The following is a 22,186-nucleotide window of genomic DNA, read 5'->3' on the forward strand; positions in this document are numbered from 1 at the left end:
GATTATTTTACAACGATTCCATATACCTGGATACACCAGATAACTTACTTCAGGTTCAATAAAACAAGGTTATATGAGTATGTACACTACTTCTTATTTCATCCATTCGATTTGTGGTCCTAAATCAGTTGTAATCGGCTTTGTTAAAGTGGGATTTGACAATTTTCCCTCTTATGTTTTATTCCCTACTGTGCGTTAAAGCTTTATAAACTTTATAAAGAGAAGTAAATAAACAGTAGGTAGCTATGTTTTTTTGTATAAAAATATGTTTATTTAAAGTCGTATAAAGGCGCATAAACTACCTATTTTATCGCCTACAATTTTGAATGATTAGTTATACTCGTGAATATTTAATTGTTGCTTTATGATAAGGAATTTTGAAGGATGAAGGAGAAATTGTAAGTGGTAAATAGACACTTTTTACATTGCAAATGTCAACTAGATACGCCTAGCCCGATGGTAAGCGATCGTCATGTTACATCCGTACTGTAACGCTAACTTGTTCACTAAAAAGCAATTATAATGTTGTACTTTTTCGTTACGGTGTTCTGTAAGCAAAAATGTTCCAATACGAGGTGAGTTAATTTTTTTCGTTTTCACAATAAAAATTAAAGACTATTATTCTTTTATCTATTTATAACGTTATTTTGTATTTATTATCCCTTTTCTTTTTATGGTAATGGTAATATAATGTAATCTCAGATACAAGAGGCATAACTGTTTAGTGTAGAATAAATAATACATTTAAGTCTTTTTAGAAGTAACAATACATTAAGATACCGACTGGTTGCTGGGGGTTCTGCATTGACCGTGATGTTATTCATCTCGCAGGTATAAGAGTGCCAGTTCAACAAAGCATAAACAAAAGAGCAAAGCAGCAGGTATCAATGAACGAATAGAATAGCCATTTACGAAAGAATATCCATTTTTATATCCAAATTGGTCAGAACGACAACAATTTCAGGACAAAAGTGAAACAAACTTTTTGAGGAAGAACAAACTACCTACATCGATTACAAAAAAGTTTTGTTATATGAACTACCGACGTTTCAAATAAACTAAAATTAACAAAATTAGAGAACAACGAATGATTATTGTGTGTAAATAAGTAGAACCAGTTAGTACACCTTTGACAGAGTTTCATTATCATTATTGAATGACAAATAAGGGCGGGTTTACGGTTGCGAGGACGGGGCGCGTCGGTACCACCGGTCAATACGGCCGGATTACTCGGCTTTGTTCCACTGATGAATAATTGTGTCCACCATCCGACCCGGATTAAACTGCTTTCTGCTGATTTAATTGACAATCCTAGTATAATTGTTAGCTATTAATACGACATACGAGGCCATTTGTAATCCGATCAAAGTGACTGACATATGCTAGATCTAATGTAATCCATCTTAGGGGTTCTTATAGAAGTTGGTAATTCTTATCTCAGATATTTCGGTCTCTTGGGCCAATGTATTATCTTTCTTTGTTTAGTTTTTGTATGTTTCTTATTTATTAACTTTTAGACTTTCGCGTCGCATGGTTTATAAAAGATTTTTTATTTTTATGGTAGTAGCAGGTAGTTACAATTCTTTAGTGGAGATACCTTAAACTGCTGAATTACTTCGAATAAAATTTAGCATCATTCATGCTTTAAAATTGCATTTGATGTCATCAAAAACTTCATATGGATAAGGATCTTTAATTATCTAGCGGTAGGTAAATTTATTAAAATAAAAAAAAGCAAAACAATTTAAAAGTTTAACTAAATAATAATACATACAATAATATGTAGAAATATAAATAATTTCCTGTTTAAATTACGACATCTGTTACCGGGTAATGTATGTGGACTTAATTTTTTTTATATACCTATGTACCTATTTCTTTTTACATCAGTCTTACACAGGTCTCTTATAGGTCTCGCAAAGAGAACCAAGTGCCAAAAGCTTCTATCCTTCGATATTTCTCTGATTTAATTCATTTTCATAACTTGTCTCTTGCATATAGGCCAGTCTCAGATTTCATGGATCGAATTATACTCATACAGTCACCCCCAGTAACAATCTTACTATACAAGCATAGGTTCAACAAATTATGAGGTCCTTGCACGGTTTGGTGGTCTTATAATAAAATAGATAGATAAATATACGATTTATATAGGTAAGTAGATACAGCAATACTCTATTTAACCCGCGGTCACTACTACCCAAAATGGTCGCGGTCGTCGCAATCGTCGCGTTAATTACCCACCGAGCCCGGGCAAGGGACTGAAAGGTTTCCAGTGTAACTTGGCCCACACAATTGTCATTGGCAATTCTGATAGGTATAGCTACTAGTTGTCAAAAGGATATCTATTTGGATATGATTTTGAATAGTAATAACTGTTATGAGGTTAAAATGGTTCGAACAAAGGCCTGAGCAGACGAGACACGTTGTCCTCCTTTGTTTTTTTTTTTTATAAACTCGGGTTTTAATGAATCCGTGTGTGTTTCTTATGCAATATATTTTTTCTATATAATTTCGACAGATAAATAAATACAAAGTATTATTCTTTTATTTTATGCAAATGAAAATTACATCTTGTCTGTAAAGATCAATAGGGTTAACTAAATCAATATTGCGATACTTATAAATAAGTGGGTTTATATTTAGTCCGGTCAAATTAGACCAAAAAATAAGAGTAAAGCTACCTAAATTCCCACCAACCTAAAAAATCTGTGAGGTTGGTTAAAATATGATTAAAAATAAAATTTGAAAGTTCCCTATTTTTCCCCTGTATGGAAAAAAAAAGTTCCAGGTCAAAGGTCAAAAAAGTTAATTTTTCGCGATTTTCAGCAAAACGGTAAGTTTTATCATAAAAATACTTCAGACAAAATTTGTAGATCATAAAATTACAAAAAATGTATCAATACTTTTTTCCTACGAGCCATTGTTTTTAAGATATAACGATTCAAAAAGTTGTAAAAGTTGTAATCGTCATAATATGCATGAATACGCTACGTATATACATCTCTATAGTTGTAATATATATTAAAATGTTTTTCTATTAGTCATTGTAACTTATAATATACGTAAGTTATAACTATAAGAATATCAGGTAAAACGAAACCTAGTCCCTTATTTATACGCCATTGTAACCTTGAAACAACATCTGTCCCCTGTTCAATTGTGTGCATGGCTAGGGTCTTATACCTGCTGTTATAAATGAAGAGAATGAATGGAGAGGAAGGAGATTTATTCTTACTCGTATTATTCTTTGCTCGAACTCCAACTGAAAAAAAAAACTATTTCCTTCTTAAAACCAGGAAAAGCTCAACATCAATCGGAAACATATGATTACAAAAATACATGATTGAATTGATGGGGAACTTTCAAATTTTAATCATATTTTAAACAACCTTACTGATTTTCAGCTTGGTGGGAATTTAGGTAGCTTTGAATGTTTAAATCGACTGGACAAATGTATCAATATATTATACTATTTGGTAAATGCTGGGGATATCAAACTATTCATACTTGTAATTAATATAATAGAAAATACTTGTTATGAGCCTGTTATGTTACTAATGATTGTTAAATATATACAATATTAATAAAGTTGAGTTGTTAGTAAAACCACAGACCAGCGGAGAACTTCGAAATACGTACCATCTTCACATCCGTAATACCTGAAAATTGAAATATTAAAATGAGTTTGCTTAGCGAACTATTAGCTTCGTTATACATAGAATCCTAAATTAGATTATTTGAAGAAGAATCACCAATTACCAATATAGCTTCAAGGATAAGCAAGCTGCAATAGCAATAGGTTGGTCTTATAGCTGAAAACAGAGTAAATATTGGTAAACATAGTGTAGAAGGACTTCTTAGTAGATGAAGTGACGGCCACACATATGTTGTAGGGAGTTAATGGATATAGGTGGTGCAGGACTATGTAGTCACATACAGTAGCGTATAATTAACGAATTTAATTTAAATTTGATTTATTCATAACAATATAACATCATATTGAATATTTTTTATGTTATAAGTTACAAAAAGATATTATAATGGAATTTTACACTACACAAAAAAAGCATGGAGGAATGTTATAATAAACAATAATTGTCTATATATTATAAAATTAACAAATGCCATGGGCAAGGCATAGTGTATACAGTACATACCTAAGTCGCTTATTCAACTTATGTTTAAAGGATCCGAAATCTAATGTTTTTAAATTTATCAATTGAGTAGATAGTTAAGGGCTAATATGATGATGACGATGACGTTGAAATTGTTGCAAAGGACAACATTTTAAGACATAATGGTCCTTAGAAAATTGTCAATTGGATGACTTGTAATTATTATTTGTTACTATTATCTCTCATCGACTTTTTTACGCATCACACAAAGTGATAATTTTAAACACCTATTTTATTATGCAACTACATAATATATAGACAAAGGGTTCGTGCAAGTGAGGCCGCGAGAACCTAAGTTATCACATAATCTTTTTTATGTTTATTATGTTTAATTAATTAGTCGGACCCTTAAGTTAGGTAGTACACTCACAAATCATTTATCTCCACTTAAGCTAGTCATTAGACCGAATTGCGACGTAGGGTCACAAAGGGTCTCAATAAAGTGGTAGATTTATAACAATACTATTACGAGACCCTAGAGTTGTCGCTTTAACCGCACACTTCTAAACGGATTCCTTGGTTAATTCACTTCGCTTTGATTTTCCATTTAAATTAGGTACCTACCATACTTAGAAATATTTGCGGCCATACTTTCAGTGAAAGGTCAAAAAAGTTAAATAACGTTTAAATGTTACTTTAATTCATATCTTTAAATATGTTAATTTATAAGACATAAAATAATCGAATAACGTTATTTTATGAATTTTTTATAGGTACTATAGTTTGGTATTCAAAAATACTTGTTTACTAACTTTTTATATCGTTATTTTAAAGATTCTACTGCTGGATTTAAAATGTTGTTTTCTCCCGAAAGGAATCGGTAAATAATTCAATAATCACTCTTTTCAATTAGTTTATGTATAAGATAATTTTACTTTTGCATGGGTATTGCGACTATAATTAGCATAATATCATCTAATGGTAAGTGTAATCAACACCTATAAGCAAACTAAAAACACCCACGGTATCCTTCATCATTCCAGAATATTAAGGTGTAATGAGTCCATATTTAAAAATGTTACATTTTATATGTAAACTATTTCTGTAAAGTATAGTACTTTCATATCCAGATATGTAATGATGATTAAAAAAACATCAGTGGTTACATAGATCATTAAAATAAATATCTAGGTGTGTTGTCTTCTAAGAATAATATCTGAGGAAAAAGTAAAAAGAGATACATGAAACAAAAATATTATAATATTTATTTTGTAAAGATATATAGGTAGATGTTTGTTACTCACGCCTGAATGTTTTTCAGTGAAATCTAGAAATATAGATTGTCCATACACTTAACCTATAGGGTGATTTTTATTATAAGTCACACGGTAAATATGCAATAAAATAATAAAAGTGATGAGGAATATCTAGTCAGATACATACCTTTCTTTTCTTTGCAACATACTAAATATTTATGTCTTTTCTATTAAGATTTACCTAAGACAGCAGTGTTTTAATTTAACAAAGCCACTGAGCTCCACCCCTCTCCGAGGTTCACTCGGTGTATAACATCAAAGCGTGACCGCAAAATGGGAAGAAGGCATTCCACGACGCAGCAATTTCCATTTCAAACTATGCAATACTTTGCCTTTACAAAATGTAAATTCTGCTATCCTACTATATTCTACTAATCCTACTAACATTATAAATGTCAAAGTTTGTAGAGATATTTGAACTATATTATTTACCTATAGTGATATTATAAAGACGAAAGATTTGATTCTTAGTTTGTAATGGATAAACTCAAAACTATTCAAGCGGTTTTAAAAATTCTATTAAGTACCAATAGAAAGCAACATTATTAGCGAGTAACATATAGTATATATTATTTTCAAAAATTTTATATAGATAATTTAACGGATTTTAAATAAAAGGCACATAGATCATAAGCAACAGATTAGAATACTTTTAATTAATGTAGGCCGCGATTTATACCTGTGTATGTAATGAATACGAAGTATTTAAGTTCGCGTTTAGCTCAACAGTGTAACAATGTGGCCTAAACCAAATATATTGTCACTTAACATCAGGTGTAATTATGGATGCTTAAGTTTTATATTAAAAAAAACAAACTGTTATATAGCTGTATCTAGGACACTATACTACATAGCTGTGTAACTCACCAAAGCGTTGTTTGGACTTCACCACATGCCGCGAGCTATATTTATTACCCTTTGAATGTTCCCGTACAACTTATGTGCTATAGTTTTATTTTAGCCAAATGATTTATCTGGCCAGACAAACTATTTCTCAATTTTCTCATACTTTTAACAACATTTGGGACGTAATGAAGGAAAGTTAGGGCAGTATTTCATCCAACAATACTCCGAAGAAAACCCAGTTGTGGAAACATTGCCAGTGCCGAAGTAATTGATGAGAAATCTTTATTAACTTTCTTTTGGGCCTTTAATTTGTTATTTGTTTGATGATTTCTAATTTAATAAACTTGAATACATTATTCCTTAGAAGTTTGGTATTTTAAAGATTACAAAGTGACCTAAAATAACGGTACGCGAAGTCGTGTATCATATTTCCGAAGCTCTTAGTCCTATTGTCTTGGGAAAGGGGCGGTGTCGAGTGAAGCTCGAGAAATTTTATTTTCTTTCCAAGAAGGAATTGTAAATTGCTTTTAGTATTTTACAATAACTTATTTACGTTATTTATGCCCTATGCTTGTCACTTTTAGATAATGATTGTTAGAAACGACTAATGTTATTCATAAGAGAAGAAAATATTCATAGTATTATACCTAAATAAATAAACCTAGAAAAATAGTTCGACTCATCGGTGCATTGTATGTAATTTACTTTATATGTACATTATGTTCATAGGTGCTGGGTAACTGCTAACTTTATAACAATCCCATTGATATCTAGTACGAAATAAAAACGTAACTATGTTATATCAAACATACTGGCGATCTACCTGATAGAAAGTGATAACTGGCGTATATATCCATGGGCTACATGAAATGCATTGTGCACCCGAAAAGCAAACTCTTAGATTCTGTTATTTCTAAGAACTAATTTATAATACTTTCATTTACCTCATAGTTTGAGTGTCATAGGCTTTTAAATTTATACACATTATCATAGCGTGTACTCTTCATCAGTATTTTGTAGAAGAATTTATTATACAAGGATTTTATTTAGAATGTAGAAGCACGTAATAATAAAAATATGTATTTTGTCATCTGCTAAGTCAGTTTAAAACTCAAGTATTCCGTTTGTTATTTCAAACACGAAATTTATAGAACAGTAACAACTAATTACACGAACAAAAGTGTAAATTTGAGATTTGTGAAGTTTGTAAAGGAAGCATGAGAACAGTAGGTAAAATTTTAAACCCAATTAATTCTTTCCAGAAATTCGAGATAAAAAGTGAGAAATGAGATTATTTTTCCATAATACAAACTTTTAAACATTAAAATTATAGGAAGGTTAAAATTTGTTAGTATAGTTTTCAGTAAGCGTAACTTTGACGAGGTAGCTTGAATATCAATTTCATTGTGTTTATATAACGTATTTTACATAATTATGTGTACATGAATATAAATTTAAATTTAGGCATAAAAGTCTCGTTATAAAATTGTATAACGCGTGTTTTGTTCGTAATCATTGCATTATGAGATGAAAATGAGATCGTTGGGGTTTCATCGAATTAGAGTCGGTTCGCGTGTCGCAGTGAGCTGCGAGTGGTGATTTCCCAGCAGAGCTGTACGATCCACTGTCACGGCACATCACTAGTACTCCACTTGATTAAACGTAAATTTATAATCACATCTAATTAATTAATCTTTGTGTTAAAATTATACTATTTTGATATTATTGTTTTGATTTTGTAACATTACCTTACACGTCTCTGCATTCTTATATAGATTTAAAAAATATATAAATTACTTTGTAATTATTAGTACTAATTCTATTAATAATTGAAATTTCTAATTCAATTGTGCAATAAGGCTAATTTTATGGAAGCTAAATAGAAAATAAAAAAGTTTTATACATAATTCAGACGTTTTATGTGTATCATAAAAGTTACGAGTATAATATTTTTCCGTGTGGAAAAGGAGTATAAGAATACAATGTGTGACCAATTCCTTTCATCCTCAGAGAGTTGTATTAGTCAACTATGGAGGTATAAAGTATCATAATGTACTATAGTGCCAGTACAGGGGGAAAAAACTGAAAGAACATCTACACTAAACCGTTTGGTCAGAGCGTGGTAATATTAGGCTTCCTTTTATGAATAGTGAAAGAGATGGAGAGAGCCTCAACAGTGGGACGTTAATAGGTTTATTATGGTTATGGTAAAAGTTTTATAAAACTATACCTACTAGTTCTATGGGATTTAATAATAATACAAATTCAAACATAAATGTATTTGTATTAGAAATCATAAGGACGGTATTTAACCTGCACGATTGAGTAGATACTTCAATATTCTCTGTTGTAAATAGAATAGGTAGCTACGTTTCGAAACCGCTCGATCAATTATGTTTATCCTTCACTAAGTAACTCATACACAAAGGTAGGTAGCTACTTACAATATCGAAGGCAGCTACTATCCCATGGGAATGGCAACAACTGTGACATACTTTCCGTATATAATTTTACTCTATAAATACAAGTAATGTCATTGGTGCACGACTTTACAATTGATATATGTACCTATACGAATATATACGAATGTATGTGTCTACTACGTCGAAGTTTAAAGTTAGTTTTTAAATGACATCCAAAAAAATTGGACTGTAATGTTTTTAAATAACTTTGTTACTTACGAGTATAATAATACAAAGGATTCACTTTTAAGATATTACCAATTCGGTATCCCGTTTATTTTACTTTTACCTATAAAATGCCATTAGACATGTTATTTAATATTAAAAAAGAACATTTTTTAACTTACATACCCTCATATTCAGGGGGGGGGGGAAGGGATTGTTAGTAATAGAGACTAAGAGCCCTATTGCTAGCAATATATCCAACCAGGTCGACCTTCCTGTGCTCCCCTCTGGTCACCATCGTGCTATATTTGGGTCACTGCGACACACTTGGTGAAAACATATCTCCAATATTCATCTTTTGTTTTATATTTGAAAAAATGTAAATAATCAGATTGTATAAATTTATTTATTAATTTACGTGTGTCATAAATGGCTCAAGTAAAGTGTTTATTTACCTATCTATCTATCTAAATTTCAAGTATATTCATCAAGATGGGCTAACTGACCTGCCTTTTTCATTCACATTTATCATCTCTCGCTGGGGTCCCGCCATAAAAAAACTCATATTCAGGAGAGACGTAATACGTGTTATTCAATAGTGTTGCATCTTTTCGCTTTTGTTTGTTTAGATGTAATTTATCTAGGTACTATCGGTACAAGATATCTGGATCATTGAAAGCATTTTAGGTAAAAGATATTCTACTGCTTGCATAAGTAATCTCGTTGCCAAATTGAACAAGCGGGGTGTCATATTCGCTAGAAATAATAGAGTTTACAGATTCAAGAGCGCTTATGTTAAATATAATATAGGGTAACAAAGGTTAAGCTGCCAGTTAATTTTGTTACGATGAAGATACGGCACGTTGCCATTTGGCTTCACTGCGCTTCCTTTTTCTACCTTTATAATTTGTATTTGAAAATAATATTATAAATATGCAAGTAAATGATGGCAACAGTTTGTTACGAGCGAGAAGAAAAAATGTGGAACGGCACACGGTTTTAGGGAAATACCAGTATTAATTTCTGAGGTTGATTGATGAGTCCTGGCAAATTACTAGTACTGACGGCATGGGAATGTGTTTTATATGACGATATTACGATATATAAATAAAATTGCATACGGCAGTAGTAATATTACTATTTATTTTATTTCTTAATATTAATAAGGCTATTTTTATTGCTTAAATATAGAACGCAGAATTTAATAGTTTATACAGAGTGCTAAGAAACTGCGAATGAATTAATATTTTTTCTTTTTTAAATCTAAGTAAAGGTTCGAAAATAATTATTGCTAGATTTTTGTGGCCTGCTTTTAATATATGTAAAGTTATGTTCTCTTAGAGATGTAATCTCTAGCATAGACAAAAAAGCTCCTGCAGTGGTCATGGTTTCCTAGTTCCTCTATCAAATATGCTGTTTTTCCGTCATTTACATTATAGAAGTGAACACATGTTTTACTGAAAATATTCTATGAATAATAATAAATAATTAATAATTAATATTAACTTTGAATAGCTACTATCATGTTAGTTTAGACAAAGTTTTTTATGCAACTTAGAATGCTAACAAGCTGACGGCCCACCTGATGGAAAGTGGTAACCGTCACCTATAGACAAAAGCAGTACCATGGATAGAACAGAGTATACAGTTTCGCCCATGATACCCCCATGCGTTGCCATTCCTGAGGACTTAGGTGTTATTCCTCTGTACCCTGTAAATTCACTGCCATATCCCACCTTTCAAATCAAAATACAGTCATGCAAACACAACTGCTTTACGGTAGAAACACGAATAAGACAGAGGTGCCCAAGCAAACAATTTCTGTACAAAGTCTTCCTCTGGTGATAGTATATTTAAATAAACATACATAATGTTAACAAAAATTTGCAAAGTATAACTACTTCTTACGGGGTTTTCTTGGCACATAACGACATTCTAAACCAGTATAATCATTAACAAAATGGCTATTTAAAAGAGCATGTAAACAAATTTATTTGGAACATAAGATGATTTTTATTCTACTTGTAACGTAATTTTCGAAATTGAAATAACAACGACGTAGTATTATTTATAAACACTTGTGTGAGCAGCAGTACACAAGTAGAGGGCAGGTTGCGGCGTTTTTCCTTCGTGAACTTATTGAAGCGTCGAGCTCTCAATCACCTTCCACCAGATTTCACAGTGATTGATCGATTAGACTTTAATTTTGAAATGTTAATGTGGTTGAAATATCTTTGAAGATACTAGAAATATATATAGGTATATATATATAATAGGAAAATAATATAAGTAGTTATTGTAAACCCGTGACGTCCATTATGCGACGAGATTTATATTAGTGTGGATAATATACGTATTAAGTTAGTACTATGTTTTTTTTTTATGGGTGCGTTATCGGTATACACTGGCGGGGCACCAGTGTATGATAACAGATGAGGATAAAGCAGGTCAGTTAGCCCAATAGTGACGAATTCAACGAACGACGAACAACGAAGTCAACAATTAGCCACGATGGTTTTCAGGAGGAATCACGTGGAGGTCGACTTAATAGGGTATATTGCTAGCAATGAGACTGTTAGACCCCATTACTAACAATCCCTTTCCCCTCAGCTAGTAGCTACTATGTTTTTTTTTATTGGTGATAATGGAATGGTAATCCGCCTTCGCTATCGGAATACACCGGCGGGGCACCAGTGAAGGATGATAGGTGAGGATGAAGCAGGTTAGTTAGTTCATCATGACGAATTCAACAAGAATTAAATACAAACATCAGTTTTAAGAAATGGGTTATGTTAATTAACATACTGTAATTAGGTGTCTTTTTTGTCTGATACTAGTCTCGACTTACTTTTCATTATTTTTGCCTAGTATAGTAATCCAAAAACTTATTACTCAGATTCGATACGGTATTGTATGGGATCGCGTTAGGTTACGAGACTCTGGGGCGCTGTAACGGTCACGCCTAAAGCATTGTGGGTCTGTAATTAATTTTAACTCCACAAGTTACTTCCTGATTACTTTGAAAGGTAGGTTAATCTTGCCAACATCCAATATTGGAAGGAGAAATATATACCTAGTCGAGGACATTAAATAATAAACTATGAAAGGAAAAAGAAAAATCAATAGGGCAGTCGGTTGTTGAATTTTTAAGCGACTTAAAAAAGAATAGGTTCTCAATTCGACAATTTTTTTCTGTATATGTTATAAGCGATTCTGGATCGATGTTGATATAAATTTTTTATGCATTCAACAAAGTTCATTCTCGTGTTGGCCTCATACTTTTGTCAATATTATGCTTTTGCACATTTACTACTAGTATTAAGAGCTGCTTTTTTTTATATAATCTTATCTTTCTATACTTATTTTTAATATATTCTTTAATAATCATAAATGTATTAATATTACCTATCTAAAAAAACCTTTGTATACGGATTATTAATTTAAAAAACGAATATTCATAACAGAAATATTTTAGATTGGTATTAACAATCTGAATGAATGTTACTTTTTTTTTATCCAATTCATAAATAATCATGCTCTATATAACATACATTTTATTTTATTAGTAAAAAGAGGAGATAAAAATAAACATTATTATTACGCATAATTACGACGTAGACTTTAATTAAAATCCTTTCCTCTGGTTAATAAGAAAGACTTGAAAGTTAATCTTAGAAAAGTAACTCTCAGCTCTGATAAGAATCAGATGCGACAGAATAAAATAAAATGTTGGTACTTTAATGCCATTAATTCCACTTAATTGCATAGAATTTATAGAAATAATAAATAAGAGGCGATATCTAATCTTTAATCATCTTTATAGTAAGAACCTAAATATAATAATATATAATAGTTATTTATAGTAGATAAGAATGTATGTGTCTAGAATAATACGTTCTTTATTATTATGTACCTAAGACTACTTACTACCTTTCTACCCACTACTTCATACGAGTAGATTTCAGAAGTAGGGAAATCAATGAAACAGATCACTTCTAGGTGGTGTATAAAGATAAAACATGCAGTTTGATATACACGAGTACATATGTAAAAACAGCTTCAAATTTGGTGCAGTAGTTTTTGCATGATTGTAGTGTTATTCACAATTCCATTAATAATATAATGAAGACATATTGTAGAATTGACCCTAATATGTATCTGATTTAAACATAAAACATTACAATATTTATGTGTATGTACACACTATTATCTAAGGTACACACATAAGTGTACTTGTGTGCCAATATTGAAACGTTGAAATATTGGAGTTGTACCGAATGGAGAAGTTTGGGGACGGCATGTCAACCGCTGTAAAGTACAGCAAACTAATGAAAACAAAACTTTTACATAGGAAGATGTTCTGACCGCAGTCAGAGTTGCGAGGGCAGGAAATATTCAATGGCACGGGACCGAGCCGTGTCGTTCATGCCTCGGAAATATTGTCTCAATGCATCTTCAAACTTTGTCGTACAATGTTTTATTTTTATGTCATGTCTATATGTAATAATATATAATAAACAATATTTATTATATATTATTATGCCAATATATATATATTCTCTTATATATCACATATATTTCCCTTTTTTGCCACGTTATTTACCATTTCATCGAGTTTTTCGTCCCGTGGTAAATGGTGTTTTACCATTGTAATTGTAATGTGGAAGTGCTACTAGTATGTTGCTATGTTCAAGGAAGCATTTTCATTTTAAAATATAAACGGAATCTTAAATTACAATATCAAGTTTCAATATATTTAGATTTTCTAAAGCAGGCTACAAGTATAAAGATTATTAATATTATAACGATGAGTTTGAGCCACGATTTACAATATTTTCATAATCAGTACCGAATATTATACCTAAATTTAGTTTTACTTGTCTTTTGTACTATAATCCTTAATCGTGTTTATTTATAGGAAGTGTGGTAACTATATTCTCCAGCCATCGCCTATTTACATGACAATAGATTCTATGTAATTCTCTCACTAATTCAATAATAAAATTATCAATTATGATATTTTATAAATAAGATGTTGATTTCTTTTGGCAATAGAAACATTTTTATTTTTATTTTTACACGAGCAGCATCTTATATGTAAACCTGACAAGCAATGAGCAATTTTTCAATTGTCATGTCATATTTTGTAACTCGGGACGGGCGAAATACGGGAATAGGTTTTGCATTATAGAGAGGGCCGTCTTCAGTAGTATAGGTACACGTAAACGTGTCAAAATCAATTTTCACATTTAGAGATCGCTATTTTCAGTTTAGTCTGGGATCAGTTATCATAGTGCTGGAGGAGAATACAAAGTGAAAACTTTATTTTGCAATATGATCTACAGTTTTCATTATTTTATTAGTGTTTAGAAATACCTGTAGATTTCCGTTTGACATAAATTATTATTGATATTGAACTTTTTCAGTAAGGGGATTATGTAGATACCCCCTAGATAACTGTCAAAGAAATCTGTTTGTAGATATGTTTACGCTAACGCATCTACCGCTTTCTGTGTGGTGACGAAGTAATAAACACAACGTGTCACCCCTCTCGTAAGGGAAGGGAACTAAGCAATAGATAAAATCAACTTCCACTTCTGACATCTTGTACTTTCCTATGCGTATTACGATGAAATATATCAGTGGATACGGTTTCGTGATCGCACGTATAAGGTAGAAAAAGACATTGTTTTTCGTTCTATAATTAGGTTTATATGAGCAAAAATTGTTATTCTATCTCAAGCATGGTGTAAATACATGGTAATTATCATAGGTGTCATAGTAATAGTTAATAAGTATTATAATGTACGATATTTATAGCTGTTCACGTCAGGAATTGTTTTCACGTGTCGTGGAAAAATTTTACCTCCCAGCTGAAGTTGTGGGTGAAATCTGATACAAAATCAGCAAGCTCCTGGTCTGTAGGACGGTCTATTTGTAGAGCAGACAAACTATAGTAGTATGGCAGGCAGGCTGTCCAGACGCGACTGGCTAAATGTAGCCGCGACTGCACTTACACCGATTTGCACTTTGCACTCTGAATTTTTAATGCTTCTGGATATTTCGACGTGCCGCTAATTGGCTATTTTAACTTTCTGCTATTTTAAAATACAATTTTGAAGCCAATTCACACAGTTCCAGCCAATAGATACTTAGGGGCATGTTTGGTAATTATCAGTTTCACACTTCTCTATTCTTTAAAAATTCTTTTTAATATTAAATAAAATATTAACTAGCTTGAATTTTTTTTTCAGTTCGTTACCTTATAACTCCGTCATTTATAAATCGATTTAGAAAATACTTTTTTATTTAAAAGGTGTATGTTTTAAAATTAGTCCCATAGAGATTTCATCAAAATCAGTTAAGTAGTTCGATTTTTAAATCAAAATAACTAATTTTTGCCGCGATTTTTTTTGTGAAACATAATTCACTTGTTATTATTAACTATTGAAAAACTTGTAAATGAAAATGATTATGGTAGCTTAAAGTTAATTATTGTCATCCAAATGAGAAATGCACTGTTGCACTTTACTATCTACAAGAATGTCTTCCTCGGGCTGGTCTAGTTAATGTTAACTGTTAATGACAGCCATGAATGCTTCAGTAATATAACTGCTAGGAGATCGTTTACATGCAAGTATACACATAGGTGTTTTAAATAACGAAATTATTGCATTTTCATTAACTTTAGCGAGTAAGTATTGTTAAGTCAGTCAGCCGGGAATCACAATAAGAATCTCAGCTCAAATTTTTAATTCATTTAAGACTATTTTTTTGCGATTACATTTCAATCAGTTATGTTTAAATAAACATAAAACATTATTTTCATTTTTCTTTTTCGTGGAATCTCCATAAAATACTTTATGCTTCACTTCTAATTTAGTGTCACCGGTTCACCACAGCGATAGTGTTTGCTCTAAATTCAAAGATCGATAAATGAAGGCTGGATAATTTAATGTAGATTTTATCGCGTTGTACATAGAGCAAGTTTTCCTACGACCCAACAAATTAAGGACAGGACTGATTGGAGTCTGATTTTGCGTTAGACCCTCGTATCAGACTCAGTACATGCTTAATTAAACTGTCAAACGTCAGCTTTGTGCGGCTAATTTATATATTTAAATATATTTAAATTATGTAATATATTTACTAACAGCATTCTAATTGATGACTATTAAATTTTAATAAGTTCAATTACATAATTTATTACATATATTATAGTCATATTATATATTTTTTTATATTTTAAAGAGTAAGAATACGATGGCGGTACCATTTATGGTCACATTGGAGCCGTAAGAGTCGAATAGAGGGAAGCGCCCAACTGTGCAACAGAAAGACGGCACGAAGTAAAACCCAATATAAATTGTTCATTTTTCTGCCCATACGTAGCAGGTCAAGCATAATAATATTTTTGAATATTAATATTAAATTGAAGATAGATCTATTACCACATTATATCTTCTCATGTGGAAAGACTTACTTAATATAAAAGTAAATATCACTTATAAAAACGGAAATCCCACTTTCGTCTCTTTTTATTGAACATAAAATGACACCTAATCAATCAAATTAGCTACGCCAATAACAAATTTAGAACAACCCAAACCGGTACTAATAAGAATCGACAACTCGCTGCTCACCGCACTGCTTCTAACCTAAAGAAAGGAGACAGTTATATCCAAAATATTAAAGCTAGAAAGAGAACCACGAAATCCTCTATTACAAAATGTAAAGCCCTCTCATTGATCACAGACGCGTAAAGCCTTTAAAAAATCCGGCAATTTATTTAGCCAGTAACAACAGCTTACTTGGATGGATTGTCTTTAAAAGAAAAGCTATTGTGTTTCTTATTTATATTTTCAGTTTCTTTCGAGTATTTTTGCAATAATTGTCTTCTTTGCATGCTTAAATTAAAAATTATATTTTCAAAATATAGAATAAAGCCGCAACTATAATCTGTTTAGAAAAAAAAATGTTTAGAAATGGTGAAAAACAATGTAATTTTTTTGTTTCACTGTTAGATATAAAAATATTAAAAGTTTTTTTTTAAAAAATAATTTGTAATCATTTAAGGTCAAAGATAAATATAATGCCATACAATATAATTAGAATGATCAGGCAAATTTATATTAAAAAAAATAAATTTTGTTGAAAAAGGTCCATACCCAGTAGAGGAAAGTTGAATAATTGTTAAGAATGTAATAAGTGTAAATTAGTACCTATACTCGTATATTCCAACAAAGTGCTTGCGATATCTTTGTTTATTCTCTATAAATAGATATTTATAAGTATTAAATACTATTAAGATATATAAGTAGGTATAGCACAACCGTTTTCACCACATAATTTTACCCGTTGTTGATAAATTAATCTATTTATAAAGTATGTTAAAACTGCGAACTTTGTAAAATTCTCTCGCTCGGCAACAATAAGGTGGGGAACTCATTAGCCTCAAAATTTATAAACAAGGGCCAACTTTGCCAAGCGTTAACGAGTCATGTTGAATTAATCACATCGGTGGTGACATTACGTTACCTCCCTTGTGTTGTATTATGTGGTCCCTTAAATATGACTATTCACATCTATTTGGGCAAGTTTGACACAACTAAAAATATATTCCATTTCCTTGAGAGCAGTAATTCTATACCATAGCGTTACTGTGTCTGTAGTACATATTAGATTGTCAAGATGTTTCGATATCGGTTACTCAAATGACTGAACGAATTTCAGTGGAATTTGTATACAGAATAATATATCTTATATTAATACATAGGGCACTTTTATTGTATTTCATATGGGCAAAGCTAGGGGATACAACTGGCTTTTTCATATAAACTTTAAGGTAATTTTTATATATAACTCATTAACGTTTCTTAACAAGGATTTCTCTTCGTAAGAAGACAATATAGTCACACTAGGCAGGTGGTTCATAGGATTTCATTATGGTTTTACTTCTATACAATATATATGTTACGTTAATCACTTTCTACGACATGATAAAGAGAATAGTAACACATTTTTTATTACGTCACCACATGGACAAACTATAGCTTGTCTACGGCTCCTAGGCTTTTTGCAATACATAATATAAAAAAGAAAAAAGATATTTCAAATTTACCTTTTTACTATTTTTAACCATATACCATCTAGACTAGTTAAAGTTATAGCCTTAGGATCGTAACGGAGCTTAGTTCTTGTTTTTGTAGAAGGAATCACTTTGAATTTCCTTAAAAAGGCTGCTATCCCCATCATGGACTGCACTATTGCGAAGCGCATACCTGTAAAAGCAGCATTATTACTTAATATGTTACAAACACTGCACATAATAACGACTGTTTGATATTCTTACCTATACAATTACGAGGACCATCACCAAATGGCATATGTGTATATTGTGGTCTTTTGTTTTTATTTTCCGGTAAAAAATTGTCTGGATTAAAAATTTCTGGATTTGGAAAGTAATTCGGATCCTGTTGCAGTCCACTAACTGATATAATAACCGGTGTACCTTTTTGTAATATAACTTTTGTTCCAGGTAAAGAGTAATTTGTTTTACATTTACGAAATAATATCCCCGCCACTGAATGTTTCCTCAATGTTTCTTCAAATACCATTTCCAAATAAGTCAACTCTTTAATTGATTCGTAAGTCAATTTGTTATTATATTTTTCGGTAATTTTATGGATTTCTTGATACACCTTATCCTGAATATTCTGATTTAGAGCAAGTTCGTAAAGCATAAAAGACATAGTTGCCGATGATGTTTCAAACCCAGCAGCGTAAAAAACTAAAGCTTGAGCGGCTATTAAGTTGTCGTCTATTTGAATTTCTGCTGTTCCTGTATATTGATTTTTGCCGCTAATATTTCCTTGTTCTTTTAATTCTATCATTAGATCCATGAAGTCTTTTCTCAACATGGGTTTATTTTTTCTTTCCTCGATAACTTTTCTTACAAGGTTCAAAAAGAAGTCACTAATATCATTGCTTGATTTAATAATTCTTCTAATACCGGGAATTATCATATCTAAAATAGTAATGAACTTAACAATGGTAGTTGGTGAAAATACCCTTTTTGCCATTATTGTGAATTCATTTTGAGTGTCTGAATAAGTATCTATGTTAAGACCGAAAGCGCATGAAACGATCGCTTGTAGCGTGTATTTAGATGCTAACAATCTTAATTCGTGCTCAATATTATTTTCAACAAGATGTTCCACATAATTTAAGTAATTTTCGATACAGTTTTCAATTAGAGGTATCATGTCTTTTAGTCTTTTAGACGTGAATACAGGTGTGAGTTTTTGTCTTAGGATTCTCCATTTCTCACCTTCAGCAGAGAATAAATTTTCAGAAATACGACTGCGAGACGTACTTATTCCTCTATCTTGAAAGAAATTGAAATCCTTTATCAATATTTGTTTGATTAGTTCTGGATCTCTGATAAGCAAGATAGGCTGAAAACCGCGGTATATGCCAACAATCTTTTCTTCGGAGTATTGCTTATATATATCTTTTACACACTGATTCACTGATTCCTTTTGAAGCATCACTTTTCCGAAATTGCCAACAAAAGGTAGAGGAGACGGTCCTTTAACACCAAATTTTATCCAGTAGTTATATTTTTGTTTTGTAAAGGTGTAAAATATATATAATACTAGAATTACATATAACCACAACATCTTGCACGTGCTCTCTCTTATATAGTACAAAGGATACTTCAATGATTCGCTATTTATAAGGTGCTATCTATTCTTATCAATGCAAATATAATAAAAACATTATATACTTCGTCGCAATAAGTGTAAATTGAACAAGACAATATTTATTAAATTAAATACCTTTCTCGATACTGTAATTAACTCAGAAATATTCTTATATCATACAGATGAATAGTTTTATGTAGTAAGTACAGGCGTATTAATTATATTATAACTGTATATATATTCTATATCAGTAACTATAAATTTAATTGGGTGTTAAATTACATATAATAATAAAAACTGTTTTTAAGCGATTTCAAAATGAACAAAATCGTTTTGTAAGTTGAAAATAAATATATGTAGTTTGTTTGTTTTGGGTAATAACGGAATATTGTCGTCAATTCTGAATCAATTTTTTTGCAATCGATCGGGTTTATACCGTGTTGGTCTATATTAATTTTAAAATTATTAAAATAGCTGTTTTTCATAGAGCAAAAACTTGTGAAGAAGCAAAAATGTATTACGTATATATAAAATATGTATACGGTGTTTTTTAATCATTCAAACGATTTTGATACCAAATGTTTCACTAAATGTAGTTTCAATAAACGGTGGTTTTAGATGAATTATAATAATAAAATAGATTAATAATAATTTAACGGGATACATTTGCGAGAAATTAAACATTGAATATTTAATTTAATTGATAGTCACAACTGCAGGACATGATCTTGAATTTTATTCTTTAAGATATTAGCAAAATTGTTAACTCAATAGTGCAGAATGTTGTTTTTAGGCAAATTAGACAGCGTTGCGTTGTCGTTCTGTAGCAAAGCGTCTTCTAGATTTGTGTCCATTGTTGTGTATTATTAATTTTGTAAAACTTATCAACTAGTATATAAGTCAACTAGAAATCCCTCCAAAAGAAGGAGGTTATTATTTGATTTATATTTTTTGAGTACATATTACGATATTTTTGTTAATCTTAAATCGATTCTTTTTATTAAAACGGTTTATTTCTGTTTTGTTTCTCTATGTCATATTATTATTTTTGTCAAGATTACAATCGGTTTTTTAGTAACGAATTTTGTACTTACTTAAAAATTTAATCCATGATTTTTAGATTATTCCATAGGTGCTTTTTTTGCTAAAGTTGTTTTTAGATATATCTTGGATTATGTTTGGTAAAGACGACGATGCGACGCCTACACATGCACTTGATTTAAAGTTATGTATTATTTTTCTTCGCGTTTTGTAAAAAGTGTATACTATTTATACATCTTATACAGAACAAAAAACTAAATACTCGCTGTTTTCAACTTTTTGTTTTTTTTTTCAATAGGACTGAATTTACTCCTATTGGTCTATATTCGCCATGTACTCGGTTTGTCCGGAAAGTACGTATAAAAGTTTTTTAAAAATTTTATTTTACAATTATTCAGGTAAATCAATTTTATCCCCTTCAAAGTACTCCCCCTGTGACATAATGCACTTGTGCCAACGCCGTTTCCACTGTGAGAAGGCTCCTTGAAAGTCCTCTGGTTGTAGGTTTCTCAGCTGCCCCGTCGTAGCTTTTTTTATCTCATTTATGTCCCCCAAATGCCGCCCCCGAAGTACCAATTTGGTTTTTGGGAACAAGAAGAAGTCACACGGGGCCAAATCCGGCGAATAGGGGGGGGGGGGGGGGGGTGTTCGGTCACCGTAATGGAATTTTTACTCAAAAACTCACGGACAACAAGAGAGGTGTGGGCAGGGGCATTGTCGTGGTGAAGAATCCAACGCCCCTCTCGCGCCAATTCTGGACGAACTCGTGCCACACGAGCTTTGAGGCGTCTGAGCACATCGACGTAGAATTTTCCATCAACTGTCTGGCCTGGAGGGACGAATTCTTGATGGACAATCCCCCGAACATCGAAAAAAACAATCAACATTGTCTTGACATTTGAGCGGGATTTTCTTGATTTTTTTGTTCGTGGTTCCCCGGATGTCTTCCACTCTTTGCTTTGGGATTTTAATTCGACATCAAATTCGAATCAATTCAATTTCTTCAACGGAAGCGGGCTCCATGCCGACGGGGTTTCGTTAAGAGGTAACTTCACAGATGGCGTGACAAGCCAGTTCGCACCGCACGGCGGTCAGACCAGAACTGAAGCATTGTTAGGGACATAAGGAAGGGGTCCTGCGCTTACCTGGCCTCCCCACTCCTCTTTCTCGCATTCCAGAACACTTTTATACGAACTTTCCGGACAGACCGAGGTCTGTCGCCCTAACAATGCTTCAGTTCTGGTCTGACCGCCGTGCGGTGCGAACTGGCTTGTCACGCCATCTGTGAAGTTACCTCTTAACGAAACCCCGTCGGCATGGAGCCCGCTTCCGTTGAAGAAATTGAATTGATTCGAATTTGATGTCGAATTAAAATCCCAAAGCAAAGAGTGGAAGACATCCGGGGAACCACGAACAAAAAAATCAAGAAAATCCCGCTCAAATGTCAAGACAATGTTGATTGTTTTTTTCGATGTTCGGGGGATTGTCCATCAAGAATTCTTCCCTCCAGGCCAGACAGTTGATGGAAAATT

The 22,186-nt window shown here is 31.8% G+C and overlaps 1 protein-coding gene across 1 annotated transcript in view; it reads right to left on the reverse strand.

Moving 5' to 3' along the window:
- Nucleotides 1–19,627, reverse strand: part of LOC113509800 (cytochrome P450 6B7-like) — a 37,842-nt gene extending 18,215 nt beyond the window's left edge. Inside the window, exons 1-2 of the mRNA XM_031910748.2 lie at nucleotides 18,260–19,627; nucleotides 18,029–18,188 (exon numbers count right to left, since the gene is read on the reverse strand). Coding sequence (XP_031766608.2) covers nucleotides 18,029–18,188; nucleotides 18,260–19,589 — 1,490 coding nt within the window. The 5' untranslated portion in view covers nucleotides 19,590–19,627. The remainder of the gene's footprint in view (nucleotides 1–18,028; nucleotides 18,189–18,259) is intronic.
- Nucleotides 19,628–22,186: the final 2,559 nt, after the last annotated feature.

This window comes from Galleria mellonella, unplaced genomic scaffold (genome assembly GCF_026898425.1).
Source record: "Galleria mellonella isolate WM207_F2 unplaced genomic scaffold, CSIRO_AGI_GalMel_v1 utg57, whole genome shotgun sequence".
In the NCBI taxonomy this organism is placed as follows: Eukaryota; Metazoa; Arthropoda; class Insecta; order Lepidoptera; family Pyralidae; genus Galleria; species Galleria mellonella.